At 59.3% G+C, this 27,129-nt stretch overlaps 1 protein-coding gene across 1 annotated transcript; it reads left to right on the top strand.

Annotated features, from left to right (window-relative positions):
• The first annotated feature begins 6,305 nt into the window (after positions 1 to 6,305).
• On the top strand, positions 6,306 to 21,453 carry WNT2B (Wnt family member 2B). The gene is made up of 5 exons (XM_068419092.1): positions 6,306 to 6,575; positions 17,299 to 17,519; positions 19,073 to 19,350; positions 19,749 to 20,013; positions 20,399 to 21,453. The coding sequence occupies exons 1-5, from the start codon at positions 6,412 to 6,414 to the stop codon at positions 20,626 to 20,628; spliced, it is 1,158 nt and encodes a 385-aa protein (XP_068275193.1). The 5' UTR covers positions 6,306 to 6,411; the 3' UTR covers positions 20,629 to 21,453.
• Positions 21,454 to 27,129: the final 5,676 nt, after the last annotated feature.

Raw genomic sequence — 27,129 nt, 5'->3', positions numbered from 1 at the left:
AAGGGCAGTCACGCCGCGTCAACGAGAGTGGTCCCCAGTGAAACCTGCAGAAGGAGACTGGCGAGGACTGGGATAAACAAGAGGAGCCCTGTACAGCTCCCAGGAGGGCCCGGCACCTCCCGGCGTGGGCTGCCAGGGCAGGCAGGGATGCTGCCAGAAGCAGGCAGGGATGCTGCCTGTCCTCCTCCGGCTGAGCCTCCACCACCCCCTGCCCACCTGGAATCACACCTGAGAAACCCTATTTCATCCCCCCCCTCCCACAGGGCCGAGCAGCCCCATCACCGCCCTGGCAGACGCACGAGGCAGCGTGCAGGCTTTGTAAGAACCTGTTATCTGATCTGGAGTCCTCTGGCCTTTCATCGCAGGCGGACGGTCCTTCGAGCCCATTCAGGGAATATGAGTCACTGAAGAAGCACTTAAAATCCATCCTCGATGATAAGGTTAGGGCTCTGTGCAGCGCACGTCCTGCCCTAGTTTGGAGTTACGGGCTCTCTGCACTTCCTCGCCTATTCCACCTTCTCTTTCTCCTTCCAAACCCCCCGCCACGCCGAGCTGCAAAACTGCGAGCAGTGCAGCTAAGGTTCGTCTGGACTCGGTGACGGCACCGGGGCTGCACCAGGGAGCACACAGCCAGGAAAAATCACGTCTGTGCTGGTCAAGGCGTTACCTGCTTCGAAGGGCAGAACAAAAAACATGGGAACTTTAGCCATGAAAGCCGCAGCGATGCTGCCGCCAGCCCCCGAGCAGCTCCTCCAGTCACCCCGGGACCTGGGCGAAGGCTCTGGGGCGGGTACGGGGGGGCTGGATCCCGCAGGGCTGCACGGCGTGCTGGCAGCACAACGGGCTCGCAACATAAGAGAAAAGGCAACTCCTGGCCACTGTGCCGGCACTGGCCACGCTGAGCGAACCAGGGATGCGGTCCCGCACGGCGTGAGCGGCGCACAGCTCCGGGTCAGCAGAGCCGGGGGGTTTCTCACCTCCACGCGGTGAAGGTGAACTCCCCGTCTGAGCGCGGAGCGTGGGTTCACGACAGCAGCAGTAAATCACCAGCAGTGTCGGGCGCTCGTCCGGGCTGCGCCCGCGGCTCGGCAGCGTCCCCCTCGCTATCAGCTGCGCAGGATAAGAAATTTGCCTTACATTAGTGAAGTGATTATCCTTAATGCTTAGACACCGATCATATTCCCGAGGAAAAGGAAACATAAATCCGTACTTGCACTGACAGCGACAACCCACATCCCTAGATACGAGGGAGCTAATTAAGCCTGGTCTTTCCAGCCAAAGCCCAGCCAGCGTGTTTGTACAAGCTTTGCGGTCAAAGTATGTGCAGGATTTGGCCCTATTTCCCCATTTTTATTAATCACAGGAAAAATTCTCCATTTAGAAACAATGCTAGAGATATACCTGATAGGGGTTGGTTTTTTTTTTCCCCTTGGCCACTTACCACTTGGCAACAGAGATGAAGTTCTGGCTCTGCAAAACATTTTAAAACCTGTTTCTGTTCCAATTCAGAATGACCCACCCCAAAGCTTTCCAGGTTATCTGTGAAAGAAAAGCCAGAGAAATGGATGGCTTGAAATGCTTCAACTGATAAACTCTAAATATATTATTTTAACTGTAATTTTGTTTTGCATTATAAAGTAGAATGAAAAGGTTAATGACCACAGAACAAAAAGTCACTGGAAATGGAAAAGGTTGTTTTGAAAAAGAAGAAATGGAGCATTTTTGTGCCCTGGGGACCACCTTCCCTTTCCCCCAAAGCTTGACAGAGTTTCACAAAACATTTCAAGTTTGATGTGTGTCGTGGGGAGCAGAGCTGTCCCTGCCGGGGTGGGCAAGGGGAAACTCCAGGAGCGAAGAAAACAGCTGGAAACCCAGAACCAGCAGCAGTACCGGCCCCTTCAGCCAGGCTCCGGCTCTGAGCTTAGGCTTGGCTTTGGTGCTCCTGAGCCCAGTTTCAGCAGCTCCAGCAGCGTCTGGAGGAGGCGGAGGTGTCCCCGCCGGCGCGGGAAGGCGGCTGCTCCGGGGACCCGGGACAGGCACCCCACACCGCTCTGCGCCCGCAAAAACCCACCTCAACCCCGTGCCTGGTTATAAATAAAGCAGCCGCTGACCTCGGAGATTAATCAGCGCGCCGGTGTCTCTGCGGGATGTCACCCCGTGTTTTTCCACAGGCCTGTCGAGTTTCAGCGCCGTCTGATCTGCCGATGACAGCCGGGGCTCGCGCCTGCCAGACAGCACCGGGCCGGCGCGGGCGGCGGGAGGGAGAAGCCGAGAGCGGAGGGTTTATGCAGGATTTATGGCCGGTTTCTCCCCGGCGCGCTCTCCCGCGCTCCCCGCCGCACACAATACACAGATGCCTCTGGAGGATGACGGAAACCGGGGCTGCTCGGCCCGGCGCGGGTATTTTTAGGTGTTATTGTGCCGTTTCTGGCCTTCGGTGGCTTTTCTGGCTAACGCGGCTGGATTGGCGGCGATCGATCTGAACCCGGTCGCTCTGCGCCCCAAGCTGCCGCTCACCGGCGGGCAGGGGAGGGAGGATGGAGCTGCATCAGGCTGACGCTGCAGCGCAGGATGGGTCCCGCCATGGGAACCTGCTCTGCCCAGGGCACCGCAGCTGGCAAATGCCTCCGGGAAGGCACAAAAACTCCCGGGTGGAAATCCAGGTCTGGCACCAAGCAGGGCTTTGATTTCACTATTCAGCCGTCACCTGTGCTTGCAGTTGGACCCGCCGCCCGAACGCCTTCCCACATGTATCAGGCAGGAGTTACCCCGCTCCGGCCGGGCACCAGTGGGCACGCACAGGACAGGGGACTGTCGCCACATCGTGTGTGCCCAGGTATCAACGGAGGCCAAAGGGTTACCAACACCACGTGGCTGCAAAGCCGGGTGCTGCATGTCCACACAGCAATTCATCAATTTGAGAAGGAACAAAACAATTAACAGGGGAAGCAGGGGACAGACTGTCAAAGCATGTGCCGACGCTCTCCTAGCAGAACCCCTTACCTGCCTCCAGCCAGCCCAGCACCACTCCTCCTCGAGCATCCTCCTCGGCACAACCGGGGGACGCGGGGGCCCGGGGCCAGCTCTGCCGGCAGAGGAGCCCCCGGCACGGAGCAGGACCCCCTGCCACAAGCACGGCTCTCACCTGGGGCTCCCTGTTGCCGCTGCGTTGGGCAGTGACTGTGTCCAGCACCGTGTCCCTGCGGCGCCCAGGCCCTGCTGTGCTGTGGCCGGAGACGAGCACGGCGGAGGCTGTGCCCAGCACGCTGTCCCTGCCGGCACGCGGCCCCTCGGTGGTCCCTTCGGCACAAGTTCAGGAGCTTGGTTGGGCCGCGCTATCCATCCTGAAATACGTTCCCAATAAATATGTTTATAATGGGGCTTTGTTCCCTCAGAAAATAGGTTTCCCATGAGGTCAGCTGGCCTGGCACTGAGGGTTATCCCGGGACAGTGATTTTTTCCCCTTGGGCTCCCAGGTGGCTGCGGTTATGCAAGGCTCCGAGTTATTCCTGGGGCTGCCACATGAAAGGTTAGCTTCCCAGCTGTGCCCTCCACGGGCATTTTGGAGGTGCACAATCCCTCTGCAATCCCCGCTGGCTCTGCGCGCTCCTGGCACGGCCCCAGCACCTGTGCCTGCACAAAGCAGGAATCCAGCCCTGCGGCGGGGGGAGAGCTGGGCAGGGAGAGCGGCCTCCCCGCTCCGGCCAGAGCCAGCCCCGCTCACAGGGCAGAGCACCCTCACCCACGGGAAGATGGCACGGGCAGGCAAGACCGCGCTGCCTTCGCCTCTGTGAAGAGATGGGGAGATTTTTGCAGCGCAGGCACGGAGCTGGTACGCGTCCCTGCCTGGATGCCACCTCTGGGGCAGCTGGTCGGGGCAGGGAATGCCGCCGACCGTCCTCGCCTGCGCATTTCCTCACTCTGCTTTCCTCCCCAGGGGTAACACCAACCATGGGCAGTCCCTCTGCCCCTCGCCGCAGCTCCGTGCTGCTCAAGGCGTGACACCATCCCCGCAGCAGCTGCCCAGTCACCTTCAGCAGCCAGAGCGAGTCTCCAGAGTGACCGACCTGCTAAGAAAATAGAGAGCTCGTTCCTTTGAAGTTAATGAATCGTGAAAGCCTTTGAAAGCAGAGCCTTGTTTATTTACTCACTGCAGCTCATGTGGACGAAGCGCACAGACATCCTGAGCGCACGGCTAATTTGGGCTAATTTGAATGAAAGATCAAATGCGAGTCTCTGCTGAGCCGCCGTCGGAGGAGCAAGGGCTGCCCCAGCCTCCTCGCTGCTGAACGCAGGAGACAAGGGAGAGCCTGACACAACCCGTCAGGTCTTGAGGAGAGCGTCAAGCAAGGAGGTTGACAAAGAAATTCAGCACACTGGGTGCAAAGGTCTGCGAAACGCAGCCCCAGCGTGCCACCCCGACACCGAAACTCAGCTGCAGCCCCCCTGCCCACACCCATCGCCCTCCCGTCCTGGGGCTGGCACCGCTGTCTGCACCGACCGCCTCTTGCCCTCACCCTGGAGCCAGTTACAGCCCAGCCCAGAGGCCTCCTGCCCAGCACCACGTCACGTCCGAGACCTGCACACCCAGGTGACCCCCGGGGAACGCAGCGCTTGTCACCTCCTCCCCTCCCTTTCCCATCAGAGCAGGATACAGAGAACTGTCTCTTCTCTTTGAATGAAAACAACCCAGTAAAGAGAAAAGCCCATGAAAGGGCAGCAGCAGAGACCCCAGCACGCTACTGCTGGGATGGGTCTTCTAAACACCCGCACAGCCTCCCACCCCAGTCTATAAATATCGGCCTTTTCAGTGCAGTCGCTCTAGGAACGAGCCGTAATGCAATGGTCCTTCTGGGCTCAGACAAAAGGACAGCACCCTGCCAGCACCAGCTTTCTGTACCTGCAGTTTTCAGGAATATAATTGGATTTATAACCAAGTGCAAGTTTCAAGTCCCAGTTTCTCTCGGGCTGGTGAAGTCGCTCTCTGATCTGCAACAACAGGAACGGGAAGCAAAGAGCAGAATGAGCTGAGCTGGGCTGGACGGAGGGGAGGGGGCGGCTGAGGGCTCCAGCAATGCGAGAAGGACTGTGGTGGGTAATGAGGTTTGCAATCCCAGTAAATAATTAGGCAATTAGGCATATTGGGAAGTGCCAGCAGGGAGAGGTTACCCATTGCAGATTAATGCCTGCTCACCTCCAGGGTGCGGAAGGCCCAGCCAGGCAGGGACCACGCAGGGAAGAGGGAGCTCCCAGGTAAGGGTGGTCCTTCACCAGCTGCAAGTCAACAGTTTTAGGGCGATGAAGGAAGAAGAGCTTAGAGCCAAGAGCAGCTCGTCCGCCAGCTCTCCCTGTCCCACAGCCACAGACGGCAGAGGCACGGCAGAGGCGGGAGACCTCTCGCCAAGGGGTGCACGAAGGGGTGCGGCTGGTGCTCGGCCAGCGGCTGCCCCAGGGGAAGAAGGCGATGGCTCCCGCCGGGGACATCACCGCCCCAGGGCCTGCGTGTCCTAAGAACAGCGACCATGTGCCCCGGCCCCCCGGCCGCTGCCTGCCGGTGCCCGTGCAGGGTCCGCGCCGCCCCCGACACCCGCCCGGCCCCGCAGGCGGCGGCTCCCCGCAGCCCGGCCAGCGCCGCCCGCTCCTGCCCGCACCGGGGCCGGGGCCGCACCGGAGGGCCCGCCGGGGGCCGCGGGGCGGGCGGGCGTCACAGCGCGGCCGGGCGCCCCGCGGGCGCGGAGCCCCTCGCACCCCGCGCAGCCCCACGCCCCCCCGTTCCCCGCCCCGCAGTGACACCTGGCGGGGGCGAGCGCGGGAGGAGCCGCCCCGGCCCCGGGCGTCCCGCTGCGCCCCTTCCCCGGGCAGAGCCCGACGGGGCGGCCGCGGCCGGCGGCTCCGCGGGGTCCGGGCGCGGCGGTGGGAGCAGTGCCGGTGTGCGGCGGGGGCAGCCCCGCGGCCCCGGTGGGCAGGAGCCCGGAGGGGGCTGTCCGACGTGCCCTCGGGGAGGCGGGGGTCGGTGCGGCCGGAGCCGCGGCTCCGCGCCTCTGACTCTGCCCAATGAGAGCCCGCAGCACGCCGGGCGCTGTCAATATTTGGCCGCGGCCCCCGCGCTCCCATCCCCAGTGCGTCCTCGCCCTCCGCGCAAGGACCTCCATGGCCCGGCCCGGCCCCGCCGCCCGCCCCGCGCCGCTCAGAGGGCGCCGGCCCCGCTGAGCGCCCGGGACCCCGCGGGGCGCCCCGCCGCCCCCCGCGCAGCAGCATGCGCCTGGGCGCGGGGGCCCAGCCGGGGCTCGCTCAGCAGCGCGGAGCCGGCAGCCGCGCCGCGGGGCCGTGACGGGCAGTGCCCCCGAGGGGAGCGCGGGCAGGACCCCCCTCCCCGGTCATTTCTCCGTCTGGACGCCGCCCCGGAGAGATATGCTCAGCCCAAACCGCCTGGAAGCGTCTCCTGGGATTGCCGTGGCCCCCGGGCGTGCGGAGTGCGGAGCCTTCCCTCGGACGGCGGGCGCGGCCCCGCGGCTTTGCCTGCCCCTCGTCCTCCTCCTGCTCGCCCTGACGCCCCGCGCCGACTCCTCGTGGTGGTGAGTCCCCGCGACGCGTCCGCCGCCCCGACGGTCCCCGGGCTGCCGCCGGCGGGAGCTGCGCGGGGCTCGGCCGGCCGCGGCCGCGTGATGGGGACAGGGACGGGGGAGCCCGGCCCAGGGCCGGGGCAGCGGGAGCGCAGCGAGCCCCGCCGTCCCGGAGCCGGAGCCCGACGTGCGGCCGCGGGAGCCCCGCGCGGGGCAGCGGGAGCCGGCGGGGACCGGCCGGGGCTGCCCGAGCTCCTCCCGCCCCGCCGGGCGCGTCGCGGGTCCCGGTCCCGGCTCGGGGCTCCCTCGGCTCCACCTGCGCGGCTCCTGCGGCCGGTACCGCGGCGCTCCCCGGGGCGCTCCCACCGCGGGGCTCCCCGCGCCCCGAAAGCGCCGCAGCCGCCCGCTTGTCCCTGGGGCCGGGAGACCCCCCGGCTCCCGCCGCCTCTGCGGGGGTGCCGAGCCCCGCACGCCGCGACCCCCCTGAAAGCCGCCCCTCCCCGGGCAGCGGCGAGGAGCCGGAGCAGCCCCTCGGGAGGGTTTGGAGCTGAGAAGCGGCAGCGGCGAGCGGCTCCCTCGGCAAACCCGCGATCGCGCTGGAGCTCCCAGCTCCCTGCGGGCTGCGGCATCGCCCTGCGCGCTGCTGTTACACCTTATTATAAGCTCCCAGTTGCGGTTCTCCCTCTTTTGGGTACGGCGAGGCTCTGTAACAGCTAGAAATGATGCCACAGAAAATACCACCCTTCTAGAATTAATCTCCTCCTGTCCCGGTTCCTGTAACAATGAAAATTCATGTATGCCGAACGAGAGTAATTAGGAAAACAAGGACTGTGAAGTTTTCCAAGCGACCCCGTGCTGCTTCAGTAGTTCAGTAAAGCTGCAGAAAAGAAACCTTTGCCCCAGAAAAGTTCTCAGTGCCCCCCACCCTATAAAAGTTCTCTCTAATCTGGTGGAAAACGCTGTTTTCCACACCAGTCTCCTCACTACCACGTCGCAGTGGGTGAAGCAGAACTTAATCAAATTCAACCCCTCTGCCACCGCAAGAGAACAGTGATTTCTGGAATTCCTCAACTACCCTGGAGCACGTTGCAAGGGCCCAGGAGCACTTACTAGCCGTGCCGATAACGCAGGTATTCCTAGTGTTTGAGAGCACGTCTGGGCACGTGGCGGTCGTGGCCACGCTGGCACCCCCGGGAGAGCGATTCCCGGGTGAGGAAGGCGCACGGGAAAGCTGCGGGGCTGGGAGGGAGCGGGGAGCCCGGGGGACGAGCTGCTGGGGCAGCGGGGCTGCACCCGGGCACAAAAGGTGGATCGTGCAAGGAGCAGCTTCTTCCCGAGGGCAGCACGGGCTTCGGGGGGCACGTGTAATGCAAACCAGCAAGACCAGTGCCATTCCTGGCCATGCCCAGAGATCTCCTGCAGCCTCATCAGCCCATGGGGAACTGAAATCACTGGGTGAGAAAATGAGTCACCACCGGCGAGCGTGAGGCTGATCCAGGCGCTGGCCTGGCTTCCAGGCGCCAGATCTGCCCCCACCCATCAGGGCAGGCGAAGACAGGACGGCATCTGTGCCGAAGGTGGTGGTGCTGATACGCTAAAAGCGGAGGAAGGAAGGAAGAGTCTTAGGGCAGCGGAGAAGTTGGATTATTTCACCTCATTATAGAGGAGGCAAGAGCAGGGGAGGCTCGTTAGGGCTGAGGAGGGGGTGCATGGGGTAAAGGTGCTGGAAAAAGACAAGGTAGGGAGCAGCCGCAGCATCCTCTGCCCAGAGCTGGGCGGTGACTCCACAGTGTGTGCCCTCGTTCCAAGTGCACGTCTCTTCCCAACAAGCGGGAGGAAAACCAGCCGTGTTTTAAGCCTCGGTAGCTGGGGCTTGTTTGGAGGAAGCTAGATAGAGCTCCCGCAGCAGTTTGTGTTCCCAGCTTGCAGACTGACTCCCTGGCTGGCAGCTTCTTGTTCTGGGGAGGAAGGGGAGCGGGGCCAGCCCCGGGGTGGCCAGGGCAGAGCCCGGGCTGGGGTGGCTGCGGCTGGGCAGCTGCCCTGCGCAGCCCGGCTGGCTCCTCAGCCGGGGTGCAGCCAGGCATGAGTCCTATGAACGTTTGCGGCAAGCAGAATTGGTCCCAGGGACCTTAAGTACACGACTTTAAAAAAAAATTAGAAACCAAACACGTTAAACTCTAAAGTTCACATTTTTGATCGTCCTTTCTCTTCTGTAGACCAGAACATTCCTAAGAAAAGCCTCCATTGAAGCGAGCGCTGTTCTGCTGGACGTGTCAGTTCTGATAAAACAGCATGTTTAGATGAAATTGTTTTTTACTGAAAAGGGTTTCAACCAGCTGTGGTTTGGGAAAAAGTTATTCAGTGATTTACATAGGTTTCCAAGCACATCTTTAGCACTACTGATTATTACAGTAAATACATTTGGTGGTGCATCATCGTTCCTTATTTTTATTATTATTGCCAAATTCTTCTAGGGATTCACACACAATAAACTTGTGGAACTAGAGGAAATGCTTCTCATTTTCAGAGTCAACTTCTAAAGTAGATTAATAGAAAAAACTGGGTCAGTTCTGATCACAGTACATGGAAAGGAAATATCAACCAAATGTTTCTTCTAAACAACTGCAAATTATTAATTTTCAGTGACGTCAGGCACGGCCTGCGCCGCCTCGCAAAAACGCCAGGAATTGGTGAACTTTGGCGCTCAAAAAGTGTCCGTGGATGCGTGTGTGTGTGCATGTGCTGGGAGCACGGAGCGGCGAGAACAGGGTTTGGGCGGGCAGAGGGGACAGAGATGGGCTCGGGGCGGCGGGTGCTGGTGCTGGGAGCAGCATCCACGCGAAAACGCTCCCAAACTATAACGTGTTACTTAGCAACCAAATACCAGCCGAAACACAGACAGAAATTAGGCAGGAATGCAACGGGCAAATCCCTAAATCCCGTTTACACTCGAGTGCGCTTGGGCAGGGCGAGGAGCATCGGCCGGGGCACGGCGGCTCTCCCCCGGCGGGCGCCGGCCGGGCAGGGCCGTGCCCCGCGCGCTGCGAGAGGACATCGGGCCCCAAAAGCGGCCTCCGAAATTCCTTCCGAGAGATTTGGAAGATTAGACATGTTGCTGATAAACACAAACTGTGCAATAAACAAACTTGGTGTAAATAACTAAGTAGAGTTTACTCGCTATTGAGAGCCCGGCTAGCTGCTCTGGTGTGGAAAGCCATTTTAAATTGAAGGTTTGGTTAAAGAAAAATGTACACAAAGCCGTACGCACACACCCCTGCACCCCACCCTCACACGTACCCACTTGCCTGCGAGCCCACATGAACCCCCCTCAAGCCCCCGGCGCACCAAATCCTCGTTAGCTAACTTGTTTATTGCTAACCACAGCCCTTGGAAACTACAAATATTTAATTTCATCTGGCATTGGAACAGATGGGAGGCATCAGGCTCCCAAAGAGATAAAACAAATCTGTGGAAGGAAGCCTAAGGCGGGCTTGGGCGCGGGTCGGGGAGCGTGCGGGAGGCTGGCGGCCACGTGGGCTCCTCAAGGCATCAGCGGGTCTGGGGGCTCCTGGGGAGCCGCTGCACCCCGGGGCACGGTGGCTGCCCGGGCACTCCCGGGGATGCTCTGCCCGCCGTGCTGCAGCCCCCTTCTTGGGCCGGGGAAGGAGGGCTGTGTTCACGGGCAGGGACAGCGCACCGAGGGCAGGTCGTGAGGCAAGAGCGCCCATCGCACCCTCCCCGCTAGAGCAGCCCCGGGAGCTGGGGTCAGCCCTTCCCGGGGGCTTGGCGAGGAGGTGGGGAAGGGGACATCCCCCCATGACGGGTGGGCAGGAGCAGCGCTCCCGCAGCCGGGCGTCCCAGTGCATTCCCATCATGACGCCAGTGCTGGGTGCTGGTCCAGAGGCAGCGGATGGGCACAGAGCGATGGCAAAACTGAGCCACACACACGTGGATATAGGGGAGAGGGGCTCATGTGAAGAGCCATCACGCTGAGGTGTGTGGGAGGGGAAATAGCCTCAACAGGAATGTTTGACATGAAGCCAAGGGAAAGACAGCTGCATGGAGGAGCTCCCCGGCAGCCGGCGTAACCCTTCGGGGCGCGCGGGGGTCTGGCTGCCGCCCCGCCATGCCGGCCGCAGGGGACAGCCCCGCAGCAGCGCCCAGGGGGTCTCCGGGGGCTCGCACCGCCTGTACGTTTGCTGTTGCAGAGCGCTTTGCATGGCCATGAAAGCAGGAGGTCAGCGACCAGGAAGTCTTTATCCAGCGGCGCTGCGCAGCTCCGGCTGTCCGGGCAGCCACGCTTTGAAAAATAAGTTTTAAAGTAACGTCAGACTGATGGTGAATGAACCCTGGGGCCTTCGCAGCAGCCCTGGTGCGCTGGGTTGGGGCGTATTGAACAGATGGGTTCTCTCAGTCACTCTGCGCCGTTATAATAATCCTAATTGTGTTTCTTAGTTCATTTTTCATTAGGGTCACTTTCACCTATAGGAAATCTTTCTTACAAAGAAATGCAGAAGAAAAAAACCCTTCTGCTCCTCCAAACTCATTAGCTTTGCTATTACCAATAGCAATTCCAGCAGCTCCTGCAGCCCACCGTGAGGAGATCCGCGCTGGGCTGGGTCCTGTGCGAACACCAGCCTCTGCTCAGAGCAGCTCGCACCCGACACACAAGATATGCCACGGACAAGAGAACAATCATCCGTCCTACTTTACCCCCAGAGACTGTCTTACTCAGACTCCTTAGCAAAGTGCTTTGAGATTTGGGGAGGAAAAAAACTGATACTTAAGGATAAAGCATATTTTTGATGAGCAATTTGTATTGTGTTCACCCATCGCCAACAACGCCTCCAAGGAATAGCTTCCACCTCTCACTGAGTTTGTCCCCTGTTTCAGAAGGCACCGGAGTCCTTTTCTCCCCGTGCTTTTCTAAACTCCCCCCCTCCGCCCTCCTCTGGCTCTGCAGCACCCCGAGCTCTCAGGGGCTTCGCTGCCCACCGAGATGGATCCTGCGCACGCCGCATCCCGCCTTCGCACCGCAGCGAGCGGAGCAGACCCCGACTGCCAGCACCTCCCGGACACCTCAGTCCTTCCCACAGAAACCGCCTCCTGCTGCCTGCACACGGGAGCAGGGAACCCGCGGGAGGGGGCTCCGGCGGGGAACCGAAGGCACACAGCTGGAGAAGGGGTGACACCCGAGGAAAATAAAACAATCATAGTGCAGCAAATGAAAAACATGTACCTTGGAATGGCACTGGTAGTGGCTCAGCATTATGATATTAATTATTCAAGTGAGACTAACACTCTCAACACACAGAGTAGTGGCTCTAAGTGAGGAAATTAGGACTATTAATCATTCCGAGGCGTTAACAATTCCAGCAGGCCAGGATGGCTCCGTTCCCAGCGGGGCTTAATAAAATACTCAGGGTTTATAATAATAAAATAATATCTCAAACGTCTGTAGCACCTTGCAGCCCAAAGCGCTTTGCAGTTGGCTATAAATTGTCTGCCCGCAGGCAGGGAGAGCAGGGGCAGGAGAGCGCAGCATCCCCGGGAAGTACGCAAGGAACCCGAGGAGGTGAAGTGCTGCCAGGCGCTGGCACTGCAGCGAGGTGGGACGCTGGGTTTGATCCTGTCTGCACGAGGAGTCTCCAACAGCTGCCTGGGGCCTTCAGCCTCCCACCAGAACACAGATCTCATGGCGATGCAATGGGATGGGAAGAGACCAGAAGCCAAGCTGGTCTGGCTCCCAAGCTGGTCCTTCAGGGCTAGCAAAGGGGTCACAAGAGCAATGGGGAGGTGAAGCAGCTTTGCCAGGGGAAGGGCTCCAGCAGCCGCTGGTACCACCAAGGAGCCAGACCACGCTCTCATCCCCAGCTCGGCCGCAGAGAGGAGGCCAGCAGTGATGAGGTTCTGCACAAAACCAGCATCTCCCACCCGAGGGGACGGGCCTGGAGCCTGGCTCACGGCATCACCACAGCTGCTTGCGCAGACACCCTCCTCTCAGTGCAAAGCTGACCTGTGCGGGTGATCTTAGTTAAGCTCATTTTGTATTAATCTAACTTACAGTTGTGCCTTTAACGGTATTGGTGCAACCCTGATTTCCCCGCAGTGGGAACTCCCAACATTTCAGCAGCTGTTTTAATACTAAAGCAGAGCAAAAACAAAAAATTAAAATTTTGAGATTTGCCTGAGAATGGCAATTCCAGAAATTTCCCTTTTGAAGTGAGGCAATGCTCAAACGGGTTTTTCAATGCCATAAAAAATGGTGTAAAGTGAAATACTGGAACAGCAGTACATCTAATATAATTTTCATTAGAAACAGATTCAGAGCACTAACATGTTTCTCAACAACACCTTGGCATCACGGAGAAGCAACAAACAAGAGCAAGTTCCGACTCCACTTGATGTTACTCATTCCCATGAAATGCTTCCCTTTCTTCCAACCCTCCTTTTCCAAGAGACTTTTTCCACCCGACATCTCCTGGTGAGCCCAGATCATGGGCACGACCCCAGCTAAGCCTCCCGTGGCCTCGGATCTCCCCACCAGAGCACCCGCACCGGCACACCGGGGCTGAGGCCAGTACCGCGCACCGAGGCGAGCCCTGGGCTGGCACCGGGAGGACGCACGGAGCTCCCCTGGCCACCGCTCGCCCCAGCCCTGCGCACACCAGGCACACCGCAGCCACACGAGGAGCAGGACTTCGCCGCTGCCACGCTGACTTACCCCGGAGAAACGCCACATCACAGGTGGCAGCGCTGGGTGCAGAGAGGGGCTTCGCTGCCATCGCCTCTTTGGGGCTGGAGAGCTTGCCCCACATGCCACTGGGTCAGCCAGGGGGGTTTTAGCAATGGAACAAAACTGCCAACAGCTGAGCTACAAAAAAAAAACCCCTCAGGAGGTGCCCCAGGTGTGTATCGCAGGGGGCTGGTTATTGGTAACGAAAGGGAAACTGAATTCCCCTTTGCAGCATCCTCCTGCCTTGATCTCCAGAGTCATGGTTCCCTCTGACCCCTGGTTTGGCAGGGCAGCCCCCAAGCCCCTCTGCCTGGAGCTCCTGTGTCGGGGCCAAAAGCGCAGTTTATTGATCCAGAAAGAGATTCCAGCCCGGTGGAGGTGGAGAAGGAGTGAGGTGTGCTGGGATCTGATCCCTGGGACAAGATGCAGCAGATCCCAGGAGCTCGCAGCCCACGTGCAGCTGCGGGGATCCCTGCAGGGAGCCAAGCTGCTGTGGGCAGGAAAGCTCCGAGCTCTTGGCTTTCACCAGAGCAGCCTGAGCTGAGGGCAGGGACATGACAAGGGCCACAGGGGTCTGCAGGAGCCCCCTGAGGAGCCCGCAAGGCCTTCGGGAAGCCGGGCAGGCTCTCGTGGGAAGCGCAGGAGCGAGACACGGAGCACGGCGGCGAGCCGCGGGAGGGGGTTAGCGCAAGCGCCCGCTGCCAAGTAAATAGATGCGTCTGCCTCCGATTTGCATGTTTATCTTAGAAGCAATTTAGGTTTCTCCTTGTTTACAAGAGCCGAAGTCAGCAGACTCTTAGGACAAGAGCAACAACTGGGAGCCAAGATGTGACAGTTGTCTCCTGTTGCCCCCGTGCATCGGAGCAGCCGGTTGAGAAAGAGCTCAGGGAGGAGAAGGGCGAGCAGGGAGCGAGGGAGCTCCGAGAGCACTCGGCTGTGTAAGATGAGGTCTCCGGTCCCTGCTGCTGCTGTGCCAGCGGCTCGGGGCAGGGCAGGGCTGGCAGGAGGGCACAGCGTTCCCCGATCACCTCCTGGCAGCTGGGCTCGGAGCAGACGGGACACGCAGCCAGCGCGGGATCACACGCTGCTCTGCGAGGAGGGACTGACGCAGCGTCACGCAGCCGAAGGCGTCGGAGGGATCAGTGTCTCTGAGCAGAGCTCTGCCCTTAGCAGGGGGATGCAGGGGCTTTACGGGCGCTGTGTGAGACCTCCCGGGAGGCAGCATCCCGTGGGCACCCATTTGACAGGGCGGGGGATCATTATCCCCACATGCACTTAATCATGAACTCCCTCCCAGCTCCTCCTCGCTGTGGGATGCCCAGCTCTCACTGCGGCTCCTGCCCCTCTCCTGCCCATGGCCCAGCAGCCTCCAGCAGCAGAAGCACGTCCCTCTCACAGACTTCCCTGAACTCAGGGCTTGGGGTTTTTTCCTGCTGTAAAAATGCACGTTCCCCAAGAGTGCAGCATTTCACGGAAATCTGCCACTTCCAGCACAACTTCATTTTTTAAAAACAAAGTTCTGATAAGGCAGCCGGGGGCTTCTCAGAACAGCCATTGTCTTTCCTCTTGCAGTGTTTTTAAAATGTCACAGGTTTTTAGAAATGAAATCGGAAGGGATGCTTTAATCAATCCAAAACAAATGTTTGGGTTTATTCCCTCCCAAAATTCTGCTTGGCAGAATTTTCTGATGTTCCTCGTCTCGCTCCATTTCAGCGTAACTGACCCCAACTGGAGCATTGCTCACCAAAGGCAGGTCTGGGTCCCGCCGAGGTAACTGCAGCCTTTCCAGGACACGTGAGGCAGTCTCCCCCTCGTTCCACGCCGGGTTTCGGTCCGTGATCTCCGATGGAGAGCAGCCCCAAGCAGAGGGAGATGCAGCCATTGAGCCCGGCGGGGGTCCGGGACCATACCCAGCAAGGTGCTGGGTCGGTGCCCCTCGCCCTGCTCTCCTTCCACTTTCTCCTGCTGATAACATGTGCTCTGATCTGGGTATTTGGCAGGAGAACTAACGAGAAGTAATTAGCTCGGAGTGTGAGGAAGGGAGTGTCTGGTGTTTATCTTGTCTGGAGGGTTTTCCTTGATCTCTCTCCCAGGGGCTGGTGTCGGTCGGTGCTTTATCTGCCAGCGTTCGGCCGTGGAGGCAGCTCCTCTGCCCGAAGCCAGCCCCGCTCACAGCCCACCACCCAGCACTGCTGGGGACTGGGCAGCGCAGGCAGGGACACATCAGCCATCCCCGTCCTCGCTGGGACTGGGCAGGAGGGATTCTGGGCCAGGCACCTGGCCACGCTCCCCCCGGCATCGCTGCAGCCCCACTCGGGGCCGCTGGCCCGTGCCGTCGCCCAGCCCGGGGGATGCTCCCCGGCCCCGCGCCCCGCGGGAGGGACCCGGCCGCTCTCAGCCCAGCGCGAGCGAGGCAATTAAACGCCCGCAGTCGGCATTGATGAGCTCCCGTTGGCTTTTCTCTCCTCAACAGCTTTACCATCTCCCTCGTCCCGCCGCTGCGGGATGCAGGCTGACGGGCCTGTGGAGCTAACGCTCGCTGGCCTCGGAGTCGGGGCTCGCGAAGCCGTGGGGAGCCGGGTTTGTTATCCTCAGCTCCAGCCTGAGATGACCTTGTGCATCTGCCAGCATTTAAACAAAATATTTTAAAAGAGGGAACAGCTCCCATGGCTTTCGATGCGCGCAGGGCTTTCCTGAGCCCGCGAGCTCTCTGGGGCTGATGGGAGCGATAGAACGTGGCCAGAGAGAGACAATGAAACATTGCCCAAGCTTTTTGTTGTTATTGCAGGGAGGTTCTTACTTCCAGTCTGGGGGGGTTGAAAAATTTGAATCCCACCCAAACCTCATCCCTTCCAGCCAGAATCCCAGCGCCGTGCTCTGTGGCAAGCATCATCCTCTGGCACCAGCAGCCGCTGCCTGGCTGGGGCGAGCGGGCGGAAAATTCCACGGTGCCGCCAGTGTCCGGGCTGGTGCGAGGCCGTGGGGCAGAGCCCGGGTCCCTCCCCGTGCCGTGGAAGGCTGCCCGCGGGGCTCAGCCAGGCTCCACCAGGCTGTTGTTTGCACATTGTCTTTCTGCTCCGAGCTCCTGCCCTCTCCCCGCCGCCGCAGGGAGGGGACCGGGATGCAGGCAGGATACGGGCAGGGTGCAGGCAGGACAGACACAGGGTAGTTCTCCCCGTTGTCCAGCTTCAGGGCATGATCATAAAAGTTACCAGTGCGAGAGATGCACAGAGAGGACCGGAGAGCCAGGGGTAATGGTGTGACCAAGGGCTGCAGCAGCAAGAGGCAAAGCTGCTCCTCTTTCTCCCCGACCTGAGCACCACGCAGTGCCTGTGCCACGGGCTGCTGTCCCCGCAGCGTGCCCAGCCCGGGCGCGGGCAGGAGGCACTGCAGAGCCCGGGCTGGTCCCAGCTGGGCTCCATCCTGCTGCGCTCAGCAGAGCGGGGCTGGGATGGAGGGAAGAGGGTGGGAGGGAGGTTTTGCACATCAGCAAGTTCCTCCGCTGCCACCCCGGGAGCTCACAGGGAGCCCAGGCTCTGCGGGTGCAGGGCCACGACTTGCAGCACCTATAGCCGTGGGAGGTGGGCTCTGTGGGGTCCCCCCCTCCGTGCTGCAGCGATGGGCACAGGGAGCAGAGCTTCCCCTGCCCGGGGCTGGTGCTGCTCAGGATGAGTTTGTTGAACACAAAGACCAAAGCCCAGCAGCTGTGGTGGCTCAGCAGGGCGCTGTCCCTGCGTCCTGCCCGCCCGACCCACAGCAGCCGCACACTCGTGGCTCCGTGGGTCGCCCATGCCGAGGGGATGCTGCGGGGAGGGCCCACCACGGCAGGGGACACCCATGGCAGAGCCCAGAGCAGCTGTGACAGAGCGGGGAAGGAAATAGGGAAAGGTGGGCTTCACTGTAAGACCCCCCCCGGCCGGGTGAGGACCTGCGGGGCCAGAGTTCCCCACCTTCCCCCTCCGTGGGCAGCGCAGTAACTGGCACCGTTCTCTCTGGCAGGTACATCGGGGCGCTGGGCGCGAGGGTGATCTGCGACAACATCCCCGGGCTGGTGAACAAGCAGCGGCAGCTGTGCCAGCGGTACCCCGACATCATGCAGTCGGTCGGGGAGGGAGCCAAGGAGTGGATCCGGGAGTGCCAGCACCAGTTCCGCCACCACCGCTGGAACTGCAGCACCCTGGACCGGGACCACACCGTCTTTGGCCGGGTCATGCTGCGAAGTAGGTCCTGCCTGTCCCCTTCCCACCGCCGCGTGCCTTGTCTCCCTGGGAGAGCCTCTCCTCGCGCTGGGCTGCCATGCCCGGTGGCTTGGGTTACTCCCTTGGGAGAGCTTTGCCTTCCCCTGTAAATTAATCAAGCAGTAATGGGAGCAGAGCGCCGCGTTTGAAATAGCTGCACCAGATGAGATGGAGCAGGGGGAGCACTGGGGAGAAGGGGGAAGGAGGAGACACCTCCAGAGAACAGGCTCGTATGTAAACAGTAATGGGATACATAAATATTTGGAGAGCAGGGCTGGCCGGGGCTCAGCGGCTCACGTGGGAACGGGCTGTTCCCTCGCATGGCAGGGGAGGCACGGCAGCGCGCGGCTTAGCCCTGCCCCGGGCTCCGGGGAGACCACGGCCACGGGGCAGACGCCAGCCCTGCCCGGGAGGGACCTTCCCGCTCCAGGAGAGGGACGGATACAGCAGAAGCAGGGATGTGCCCAAGGAGCGAAGAGGAAAGGTGCGATGGGGACAGGGGCAGTTCCAGGGCAGGAGCAGCATCATGGGGTCCAACCACCCCCGGAGGGCTCCGGCAGCGAGCGGCCCCGCGAGCCCCGGCGCGGGCAGTGGGGTGGATGCTGCTGTGCCCCGTGGTGTGACATGCTGGGGCGCATCCAGCCACGCAGCCTCCACATCAAAGGCGGCTGGGCAGAGCCAGGAGCGGCTCATATGGAGGACACGTGGGCGCTGCGGAGGGGGCCGTGGAGCAGGGGGATGGGGGGCTGCCCGCCCGGGCGCAGAGCGGCAGAGCCTGCGAGCCAGACCCCCGGAGAGGAGCCGGCGGGAGGGGAGGGGGCTGTAAGCACCGGCACGCAGCACTCACCCCGCTGCGCTGCATCCCGCCCGGTCTCAGCCTCTGCATCCCCGTGACGGCACCTTTACTCCCACCCGCATCCTCTCCTGGCAAAGGATGGGGAATGATGAAAGCTCCTCGCCACAGCCCCATCCTGCGAGGCCCAAAGAGAGCTCTGCTGCCTTTGAAGTTGCTTTCAAAGGCTCTCAGAACGAAGACGAGCATGGTTTTGATTTGCAGCTTCTTTTACAGCATTATAAAAACAGCTGCGAACTCGAACCAGAGACATAAAATAGCAGGCGGCACGCTGTGCCGTGCGGGAAAGCCGAGCCTGGCCGGAGCTGCCGCCAGCTCCCGTGCTCGGCATTGTCCAGCCCCAGCCGAAGGGAGCTGCCTGGTCCTGCAGCTCGGCACCGACGGGCACCCACACGGCCCCCGAGCCTCGGGTCAGCGCAGGGGACCCGTGGGGCAGCCCAGGACCCCGGGCTGCCGAGCCCTGCGGCTCTACCCGAAATCCCCTTTAGTCTGGAAGGTGCCGGGGAAGCAGAGGCTGGACTTGGTGGGCAGCAGAGATGGCCGGACCTGGCTTACCCGTGTGCGGGACGGCCTTGTCCCCAGCCGCGGTGCTGCCGTGCGGTGCCCTGCTCCTGGGGGGGCTGCGGGCGCCCGGCGCAGCCTACACGCTCACTCCCGGTCCCCGTTTCTCTCCCCGCGGCAGGCAGCAGGGAGGCCGCCTTCGTCTACGCCATCTCCTCGGCCGGCGTGGTCTACGCCATCACGCGGGCGTGCAGCCAGGGGGACCTGAAGGCCTGCAGCTGCGACCCGCTCAAGAGGGGCCGCTCCAAGGACGAGCGCGGGGAGTTCGACTGGGGCGGCTGCAGCGACAACATCAACTACGGGATCCGCTTTGCCAAAGCCTTCGTGGACGCCAAGGAGAAGAAAGTGAAGGACGCCCGGGCGCTGATGAACCTGCACAACAACCGCTGCGGGAGGATGGTGAGTGCAGCCCCGCGGCCGAGCCCTGCGCCTGGCCAGCCGCCCCACCGGGACCTCCCGGCTGGGAGCGGGCAGGGGAGCGGGACCCCGGGTGTCCGCGGAGGGCAGGTCCTGCTGAAGACGGGGGCAGGACACGGCCCTGCCTTCCTGGGCCGCTGTGCCCAGGGACCGGCCCCGTGGGGATGGCAGGACCCTGCCTGCCTTTGCCCCAGCATGTGTCCTCGCGGGTGCTGGTGTCAGCAACCGTGGGAACGCGTTCCCCGTACACAGCACCCCTCTCCGGAGCCCCATCCCACACCGGCGAGGGCTGAGGAGCTGCACCAGGGATGAGCAGACACAGGCACGATGCCTGATGCCCAGGGTGACTGTCCGTCCTTACGGCATCCCTCTTCCCACAGGCTGTGAAACGTTTCCTGAAGCTGGAGTGCAAATGCCACGGGGTCAGCGGCTCCTGCACACTAAGGACTTGTTGGCTGGCAATGTCAGATTTTCGGAAAACGGGGGATCACCTAAGGAAGAAATACAACGGGGCCATCCAGGTGACGATGAACCAGGACGGCACCGGCTTCACAGTGGCCAACAAGAACTTCAGGAAGCCCACGAAAACAGATCTGGTGTACTTTGAGAACTCACCCGATTACTGCGTGATGGACAAGTCAGCAGGTAAAAACCACAGCTCCAGTCGCTGCCCAAGAGCAGCTCTTCCTCCCCTCCGGACGGGCCAGCAGCTCCCCCCCTAGCCCAGCCTGGCACGGCTGCTGGGGGCCGTCGGCTCCCACACCGAGCCCCAGCCCGCGGGGAGCAAAGCCCCCTTACGTGGGCAATACCAAACCCATGCTCGTGCCCGTGCCAAGGCCCGTGGAGGCCGCGCCATGGCACGTGCCATGACAGCAACGGTGAGATTTGGTGGTTGCTGAGGCAGCCGCAGCCGAGGTCCCGGTTGCAGGTGGCAGACACCCAGCCTTGCCCCCCGCTAACGGCCGCGGGCAGGGGCTGAGGAAGCCCTTGGAGGAGGAACCCCCTGACCCGCTCTCGCTTCCTCCCGCAGGCTCCCTGGGCACGGCCGGCCGCGTGTGCAACAAGGTGTCCCGCGGGACGGACGGCTGCGAGGTGATGTGCTGCGGGCGGGGGTACGACACCACGCGCGTCACGCGCGTCACCAAGTGCGAGTGCAAGTTCCACTGGTGCTGCGCTGTGCGCTGCAAGGAGTGCGAGGACACTGTGGACGTGCACACGTGTAAAGCGCCCAAACGGGCCGAGTGGCTGGACCAGACCTGAGGAGCCGGGAGCGCAGGGGGACGAACCCCCTGCCACCCCCCTCGCCATGTTTATCAAACCCTGTGCCCTGAGGGCCGTGACGTTCTGGGAGCTGTAGCTCAACTGCATGGCTTTTATTTAATTAATTCTGCAAAGCACTAAAGAAAGGACTACATTTCCCAGGAGGTACCGTGGGCCCTTCGACTTGCTCAGCAAAACTAACGCCCTACCTAGGAGGGGGCTGCAATCCTCGCTTAAACTGTGAAACTGCCGTTGCCCGTTGTGCTCTTTGCAAAGGGACGGTGCAACCGGTACGGACCGGGAGGAGCGACCTCGGGATGCGATGGCTGAGGGAACCTGCACCTCCCCAAGGAATTCACATTGCAGTGAAGTTCCACCAGAAAAAAACACTAGTTCAGAATAATCCCCCCTTGCAGAAAGCATCCTTGCTTGTACCTGTTTGCAAGGCCAGAGGAAGGGTGTTGCAAATCCGTCGGACAGTCCCGTGGTCCCTGCTCGCCCCCGAGCAGAGCCGGCACACCGCCCCCGGCCGCGCCGCTGACCCCGCCGAGCAAGAGCAACCTCTGCACGAGCCTCCTCCCGTCTCCCCAGCGAAGGTGACACGCGGAGCTGTAAATCAGAACTGAAACCCGAGTGAGTGCACAGAGACAAGGGCCACCCCAGATGCTGGCAGACACAGAGGGCTAGAGAAAGCAAACACAATCTGTGAACTTACTGGTAGGTTCTGAAGTCAACAGATACGTCGTCTCTGTAAAACTCACTTGTATGTTGTGTATACTGCTTATTATTTTAAGTCAAAATTCATTATAAACCTGTATCAGAAAATTATGTTCTTTGCTTTTTGAATTCCTACACACCCACTCGGGCACTTCCCCAGAGTGGGAATCAGCCCGCAGCATCTCTCCTGCCCGCAGCTCCCACAGCCCTAAAGCCCAGACCTCCGGCCCCGGGAGCGGTCTGCTCCCCCGGGCACAGCCACGGCGCCCGGCCCGCAGAGCCCCGGGGGAGCCCGTCACCAGCAGTACCACGCTCCGGGACATGTAATGACATAGCACTGGGTCAGCAGGAGATGCTAGATCAGCTTCCAAACCTTTTCTGTAAAAAAAACAAACCACACAACCAAAAATTAAAACTATCACCTAAAATTGAAGCTGATGAGAGGAGGGGCAGGCAGTAGATACGCTACAGAGATCAACCCCTCTCATCTCTAGAAATTTCCTCAATTCTTTTTCCCCCCGACTTGGGCAAGCAGTGATTGCAAAGATGCTTTACTGAGTGTACAGATATTCTGTAGAGCCTGGTCAAAAGGTACCAATCCACACAGACCTAATGCACAAGACAGCTGAGCCTGCGAAATAAATTGACCCAGGTAAAAAAAAAATGTACCTTAATCATTGCAATTCCTGAGCACGTGCTGAGGCCAACAGGGTGCTTCTCCACTCCCCCCAGAGCTCGGCTGCCCACCACCCAGGGCAGGGGATGCTTTCTCCTGACCCAGGAAAAATGCTCCTTTTCCTAATGCCACCATCATGGTGCTGGTGGGCAGGTGAGGACGTTCCACACCCTCAGAGCAAGTGTTCATGAAAGGTATAAGCTTACAAGAACAGGAGAGGACAAGGCGGCGGCAGCAGTCACCTGTAAACACTTGTACCTGGGGTCTGCTGTCACGCTGCCGCTGCTGCTGGAGGGGCTGCCGAAGCTCCGGGCAGTCAGGGTGCTCTCCCGGGAGCAGAGCTGCGGGCAGCGGGGCCGGGCAGGCTGCGACGGCGACGTCTGAAGGAAGGGCAAAGCAGCAGGGTGGGATTAAGGTAAAGAAGATTATTCCGGCCCTAAGCCACCCATCGCCCACTGCAGGAAGAGCATCTCTGAGCAGGGATTTTACCCAATGGCCCTAAGAAATACCAGTTTAAGTGGTGAGAGGAAACCACTTTGAAAATTGCTTTGATGGGAACTGCTCAAAGAGTTTACAGACTCTGCCGTGGGCCTGGTTAGAGCACCTTGCTCCGTGCCAGACCACTGCGATTCTCACGCAGAAAAAGGACCTTCAGCAGAGCTGCTGCAGAGCCACGGACAAGCAAAAGGGTGATGTTTTAACAGAGCTCTTAAAACAGTTACAGGAATCTCACTCCCTGCTGCCTAACCCGTTTCTCACAGAATTAAACCATCTCCCTTTTGAATCTCGGAGCGACTGAGCACGAGAGGGCTGAGCAGCACCTTTCGCCCTCTCTGCCCTTGCAGAACTTGCACTCAAGCTGGTGTTTACCCGGGAGGCTCCCGGGTCTCACCCCAGCCCCTTGGAAGCCCTCTGAATTTCAAGGAGAGGCATTTCCCGGAAGATTTGCTCCGTCTCAGCTGTGCCGAGGAATGCTGGCAGGTGAGCGGGAGGTCTGAGCCAGGCCAAAGGCATTCCAAGCCCGCCGCAGCGCAGCGCCCGTCAGCACGCAGGCTAATCTGCCGGGAAGAGCTCCCTCATTTATCTTCATTACTGCTCCACCTACCACCAATTTACGACAGACTTCACAAAAACGCTGCCCCCGCGGCAATCAATCCAAGCCTCCCTCCCAGAGCAGGACACGCTCCGTGGGCCGGGAGAGACCCAGTGCCCGGCCACCCGGGGTCAGCCGTCAATAAACATTTCTTCCTCTCCAGAGCACCCCTGGGAGGTGTCCTCCAGCAGAAACACCGCTCCGTAGCAGATCTATAGGACCACCTCATGAATGACACCTTAATCAATGGCTGCTGCCAAAATATGTCTTCCCTTTGAATGCAGATGTTCAACATGTTAAAACAAAGAAGAAAACTCCCAAGAACAGGTTGGCTTGGGTTTACTGGCTTCCCCCCTTCCCGTATCATCACCGAGATGCTGAACTGGATGCCTTCAGCACTCTGTAGGATCACCACAGCTGAGAAGGCAGCGTCCACAGCCCTGCAGGTCCACTGGCACGATAGGACTCCCTGCCCAGCCGCCTTCCCCATCACAGCACAGCAGTAAAGCAGAGGAGTAAAAATACCTCGATGCAGGTACCAGTATTACAGAAGCACCTGGAGGAGCCGGCACGGAGATGGCCCGAGGAGCTCGACTCTATCCGACAGAAGAGTGGGCGTTTCTGCTGCAAAGGGCTGTGCAAGGCTACCCTCGCTGCTTGTTTATCAACAAGCAACTGGCAGAAGCACAATGCCTGGGAATCAGAAAGACGCTGGTCAGCCAGAGCCAGCTCCCAGTGCTTCTGCAAGAAGACGTCCCATTGCGGGCTGAAGGAAGTTCAGACTGGTCTGTCCTCCCGAGGATGAGCCCTACCAAAGCTCCCCCTCGGCACGCAGATGTTTCCCGTCTGTAAATGTTTCTGAAGGCTGCAGCCTCGTCAGGGAACACTCAGTCCCTCTCACAAGCCCCTCTTAAGTAAGTAATCTGCCTAAAATGCACAGGGAGCCTTTTATGCAAGATCATCTTCTAATTATCCTCCAGTCAAAAGCATGTCTGAACTCAAGGACAAGAAGCAGGATTAATTGCTTAATGAGCTTCTGAATAAATACCTTCCCTGAAGAAGCTGGACAGGACACAGAGTAGGAGGTAGAGACATTGGAAAGACGGGATCCACACAAATTCAGGGTGTTTTCTCTTCTAAACCTCGTGAGTGAGAGCGGCCCTGAGCCCAGGTGACACCGCCGTTTTTCTGGGTGGATGCAGTGATAAGATCGATGAAGTTTTTGAGCCCCTCAATGCAGAGTGTGTGCACGGCTCAGCTGCACCCCTGTCCTAACCCCCTCGGCTGCCGTGGGCCCTTTCTGTTCACCGTCGCGCTCACACGTGTGCCAGCAGCACGCGGGGGTCATCTGCTGTAGCAGGCCCAGCTCTCGGGGACAGATTTACGGAGGCATTCTGACTAACATTTGCATAACCTGTCAGGATCTGCGGAGGAGCTTTCACATCCCTCATTAGCAAAGCCACAGAGGGCTGCTCCAGCCCGCAGCAGGGGGGCTGCTGCGCTGGACTCTCAGCTGATGAGTCAATGCAGGAGAATGCAACAGTCACACACGGTCACACTGCTTTGTACTGATGGCAGCCTACAGCCAAATCGGAGAAGAAATCAGGAGGGTAAGAGAAGGGTCCCAGCCGATGAGGCCACAGTCTGACTGCACAAATGCATCCAGAGTAAAAAGGAAAATGTCACTGGCCAGAAATAACCAAAGCAAGAAGATCTCCAGCGGAGAAACACACTCATCTTGGTGGATGCAGCCTCTCCGATGCAGTAAGCGTGGGTGTGTTAGCGAGCTCTCCCCAATGGCCAGGCTCACCGAAGGGGCTACCAAAAAGCACAATACAACGATCGAAGCTGGAAATGAGGAAAATTCCAAGCACATGAGCAGCATCCCTGATCACCGTCTTCTTCCCACAGTGCTAAGGGCTGGGGCACACAGAGCACACCCCGCTTCGGAGGCTCAGGAAAGGGAGGAGGGAGCCAGGAGACCAGAGCCAGAGCTGCAAACTGAAGCTGCCTTTCCTCTCTATCCACCTTCATCAAAGGCTGGGTGAATTCAGACCACAGAAGCCTGTACACAGAAGCCCACTCTGATTGCTACTGTCAACGTGACCTGATGTTTAGAGATTTTTTGACCCACAAGCAGATCAGAATAGCTCTCATGTCACCTCCGCAGCCATACAGCCTCAACTGCAGCAGAGAGAAGGGAGGAGAGTCTGTCCTTTTAAACAGCAGAACGGGGCCAGCTGGGTGCTCCTCAGAGGCTGGTAGAGCCTGAACCCCGCCTGCTCGCTCTGCCCTTGCTACCGATACTGTCCTCTGCGAGGAATACAGCACCAGCGCACATCTGCTCCCTCCCTGCACAGCTGGGCCCGTGCTCAGCACAGCCTCCCGTGGCTCCCAACACCTCAGTGCATCTCCCCGCCCTGTGTCAGCTCTGGGCAGGGGGGAGGGCAACATTAACATAAGTCTGTACGAGCCCCGAGCCCCGTACCTGTGTCCTTTTCTCTATGGGAGTTTGCTCTCATATTTAACCCCTTCAGCTGGCGCTGGAGGAGGATGATGCAGTTTGCAGAGAGGTGCAGGCGCTTCACTCACCCCCTCCCCCTGGAATCTTCCTCTCACTTGTGGTCCTTGGGATTCACCCAATGTTTCTCAGAAAAAAAAAAGAAGAGGACCTCAAGACAAGTATGCATTTAATAAGCAGTGAGACAAATAAGCTCCAGTTATCCTAGCAGAATTACAACACCAGAGAACAATTTTCTGCATTCCTCTGAAGGCACCCAATTGCCTGCTCTCAGCCTAAATAGGTACCAGACACCAAGTGCTCCATAAGCAAACAGAGCCCCCAAAGTGCAAAAATGAAATAAGTAAAAAGCTTCACATTACATATAAACCAGCCGTTTGCACCTTGTTATTAATGGTCTTGACTATGACCTTTAAACCCTGCCGTGCTCAGAGTCATGGATCTACGAGCCTTGGCACCCTCACAACAATCCCAGGACGAGGAGCAGGGAATAAACAAGCCCGGCCAGCGCCGGGGGAGATGCGGGAAGGGAGCCGGCCTGTGACAAACCCAGACCGAGAGCCACCCAGTGCAGCAGCCAGGGCTAAGAGGTGACCATCCCCACTATGAATTTGTCAGCATAAAAGCCAGTAACACGTGCATCCATCCCCAGTTTCAAAGAGCGAGGGCAGTCACTCTTCCAGACTTATTAATTCCTCGGATAAAGCGTGTATATAGGAGTAGAACCCCTGATGGACATTTGTCAGGCTCAAAGGATTAGTGTGGCTAAATGGCATCAAGTAGCCAAGAACACTTAGGTATTAACTTCCAAATACTTCATGTAAAGTCAGACAACATTAGAAAGTTGTTTCAGTAACACGATAACCAGCCATGCTTGTGTCATCTCTCCAGATGCACATGCAACAGAAGTCCTGATCCACAAAGATCTCTAGACACTTTTCATTACAATCAGTGGTAAGATAGGGCAAATTCACACAAGAATTTAGTTGCCTAATTGCCTCACAAACAATAGCTTTACTATCTGTGATAACACTTCCCTCTTCCCTTCCCTTCCTGTCCTTTCTGGAGATTATTTCTGGAAAAGTCAGAGGTTGGCAGGAACAAACACAGCATTCCTCTTCCTGGGCATTCTGATCAAAACCTGATCTGTCGTGACATGGTGAGACACTGTGAGCAACAAAACCAACCCAACAGACCAAACCCACCCCACACTCAGATCCTGTCTGAATGAATCAAAGATACTAGAATTGCCTGTTTTACAAATGCACATTTTAGCACCAGGTATATAAATAAATGCTGATTTTCAACTTCCTTGACTTTCACTGGCTACTCTGAATGAAATGAAAATTTGAGAAGTCTACCAACATCACATCCAGCCTCGTGGAAAGGCATTTGCCATCCCAATGGCTCTAAGGTCACCCTAGGGCATGTTTCAGGGAAATGGCAACAATCAATGCTTATCTGTCCTGAGTCGTAACTGCCATTTTTATACAT

Source organism: Nyctibius grandis, chromosome 27, assembly GCF_013368605.1.
Source record: "Nyctibius grandis isolate bNycGra1 chromosome 27, bNycGra1.pri, whole genome shotgun sequence".
NCBI lineage: Eukaryota > Metazoa > Chordata > Aves > Nyctibiiformes > Nyctibiidae > Nyctibius > Nyctibius grandis.
The sequence above is the reverse complement of the archived record's forward strand: the minus strand, read 5'-3'. Positions and strand labels throughout refer to the sequence as shown.

Coding starts and splice junctions, on each gene's coding strand:
- WNT2B (XM_068419092.1), top strand. CDS start 6,412: ATGCTCAGCCCAAACCGCCTGGAAGCGTCTCCTGGGATTGCCGTGGCC. Junction 6,576..17,298: donor CGCGCCGACTCCTCGTGGTG/GTGAGTCCCCGC, acceptor TCTCTCTGGCAG/GTACATCGGGGCGCTGGGCG. Junction 19,351..19,748: donor ACAACCGCTGCGGGAGGATG/GTGAGTGCAGCC, acceptor CTCTTCCCACAG/GCTGTGAAACGTTTCCTGAA.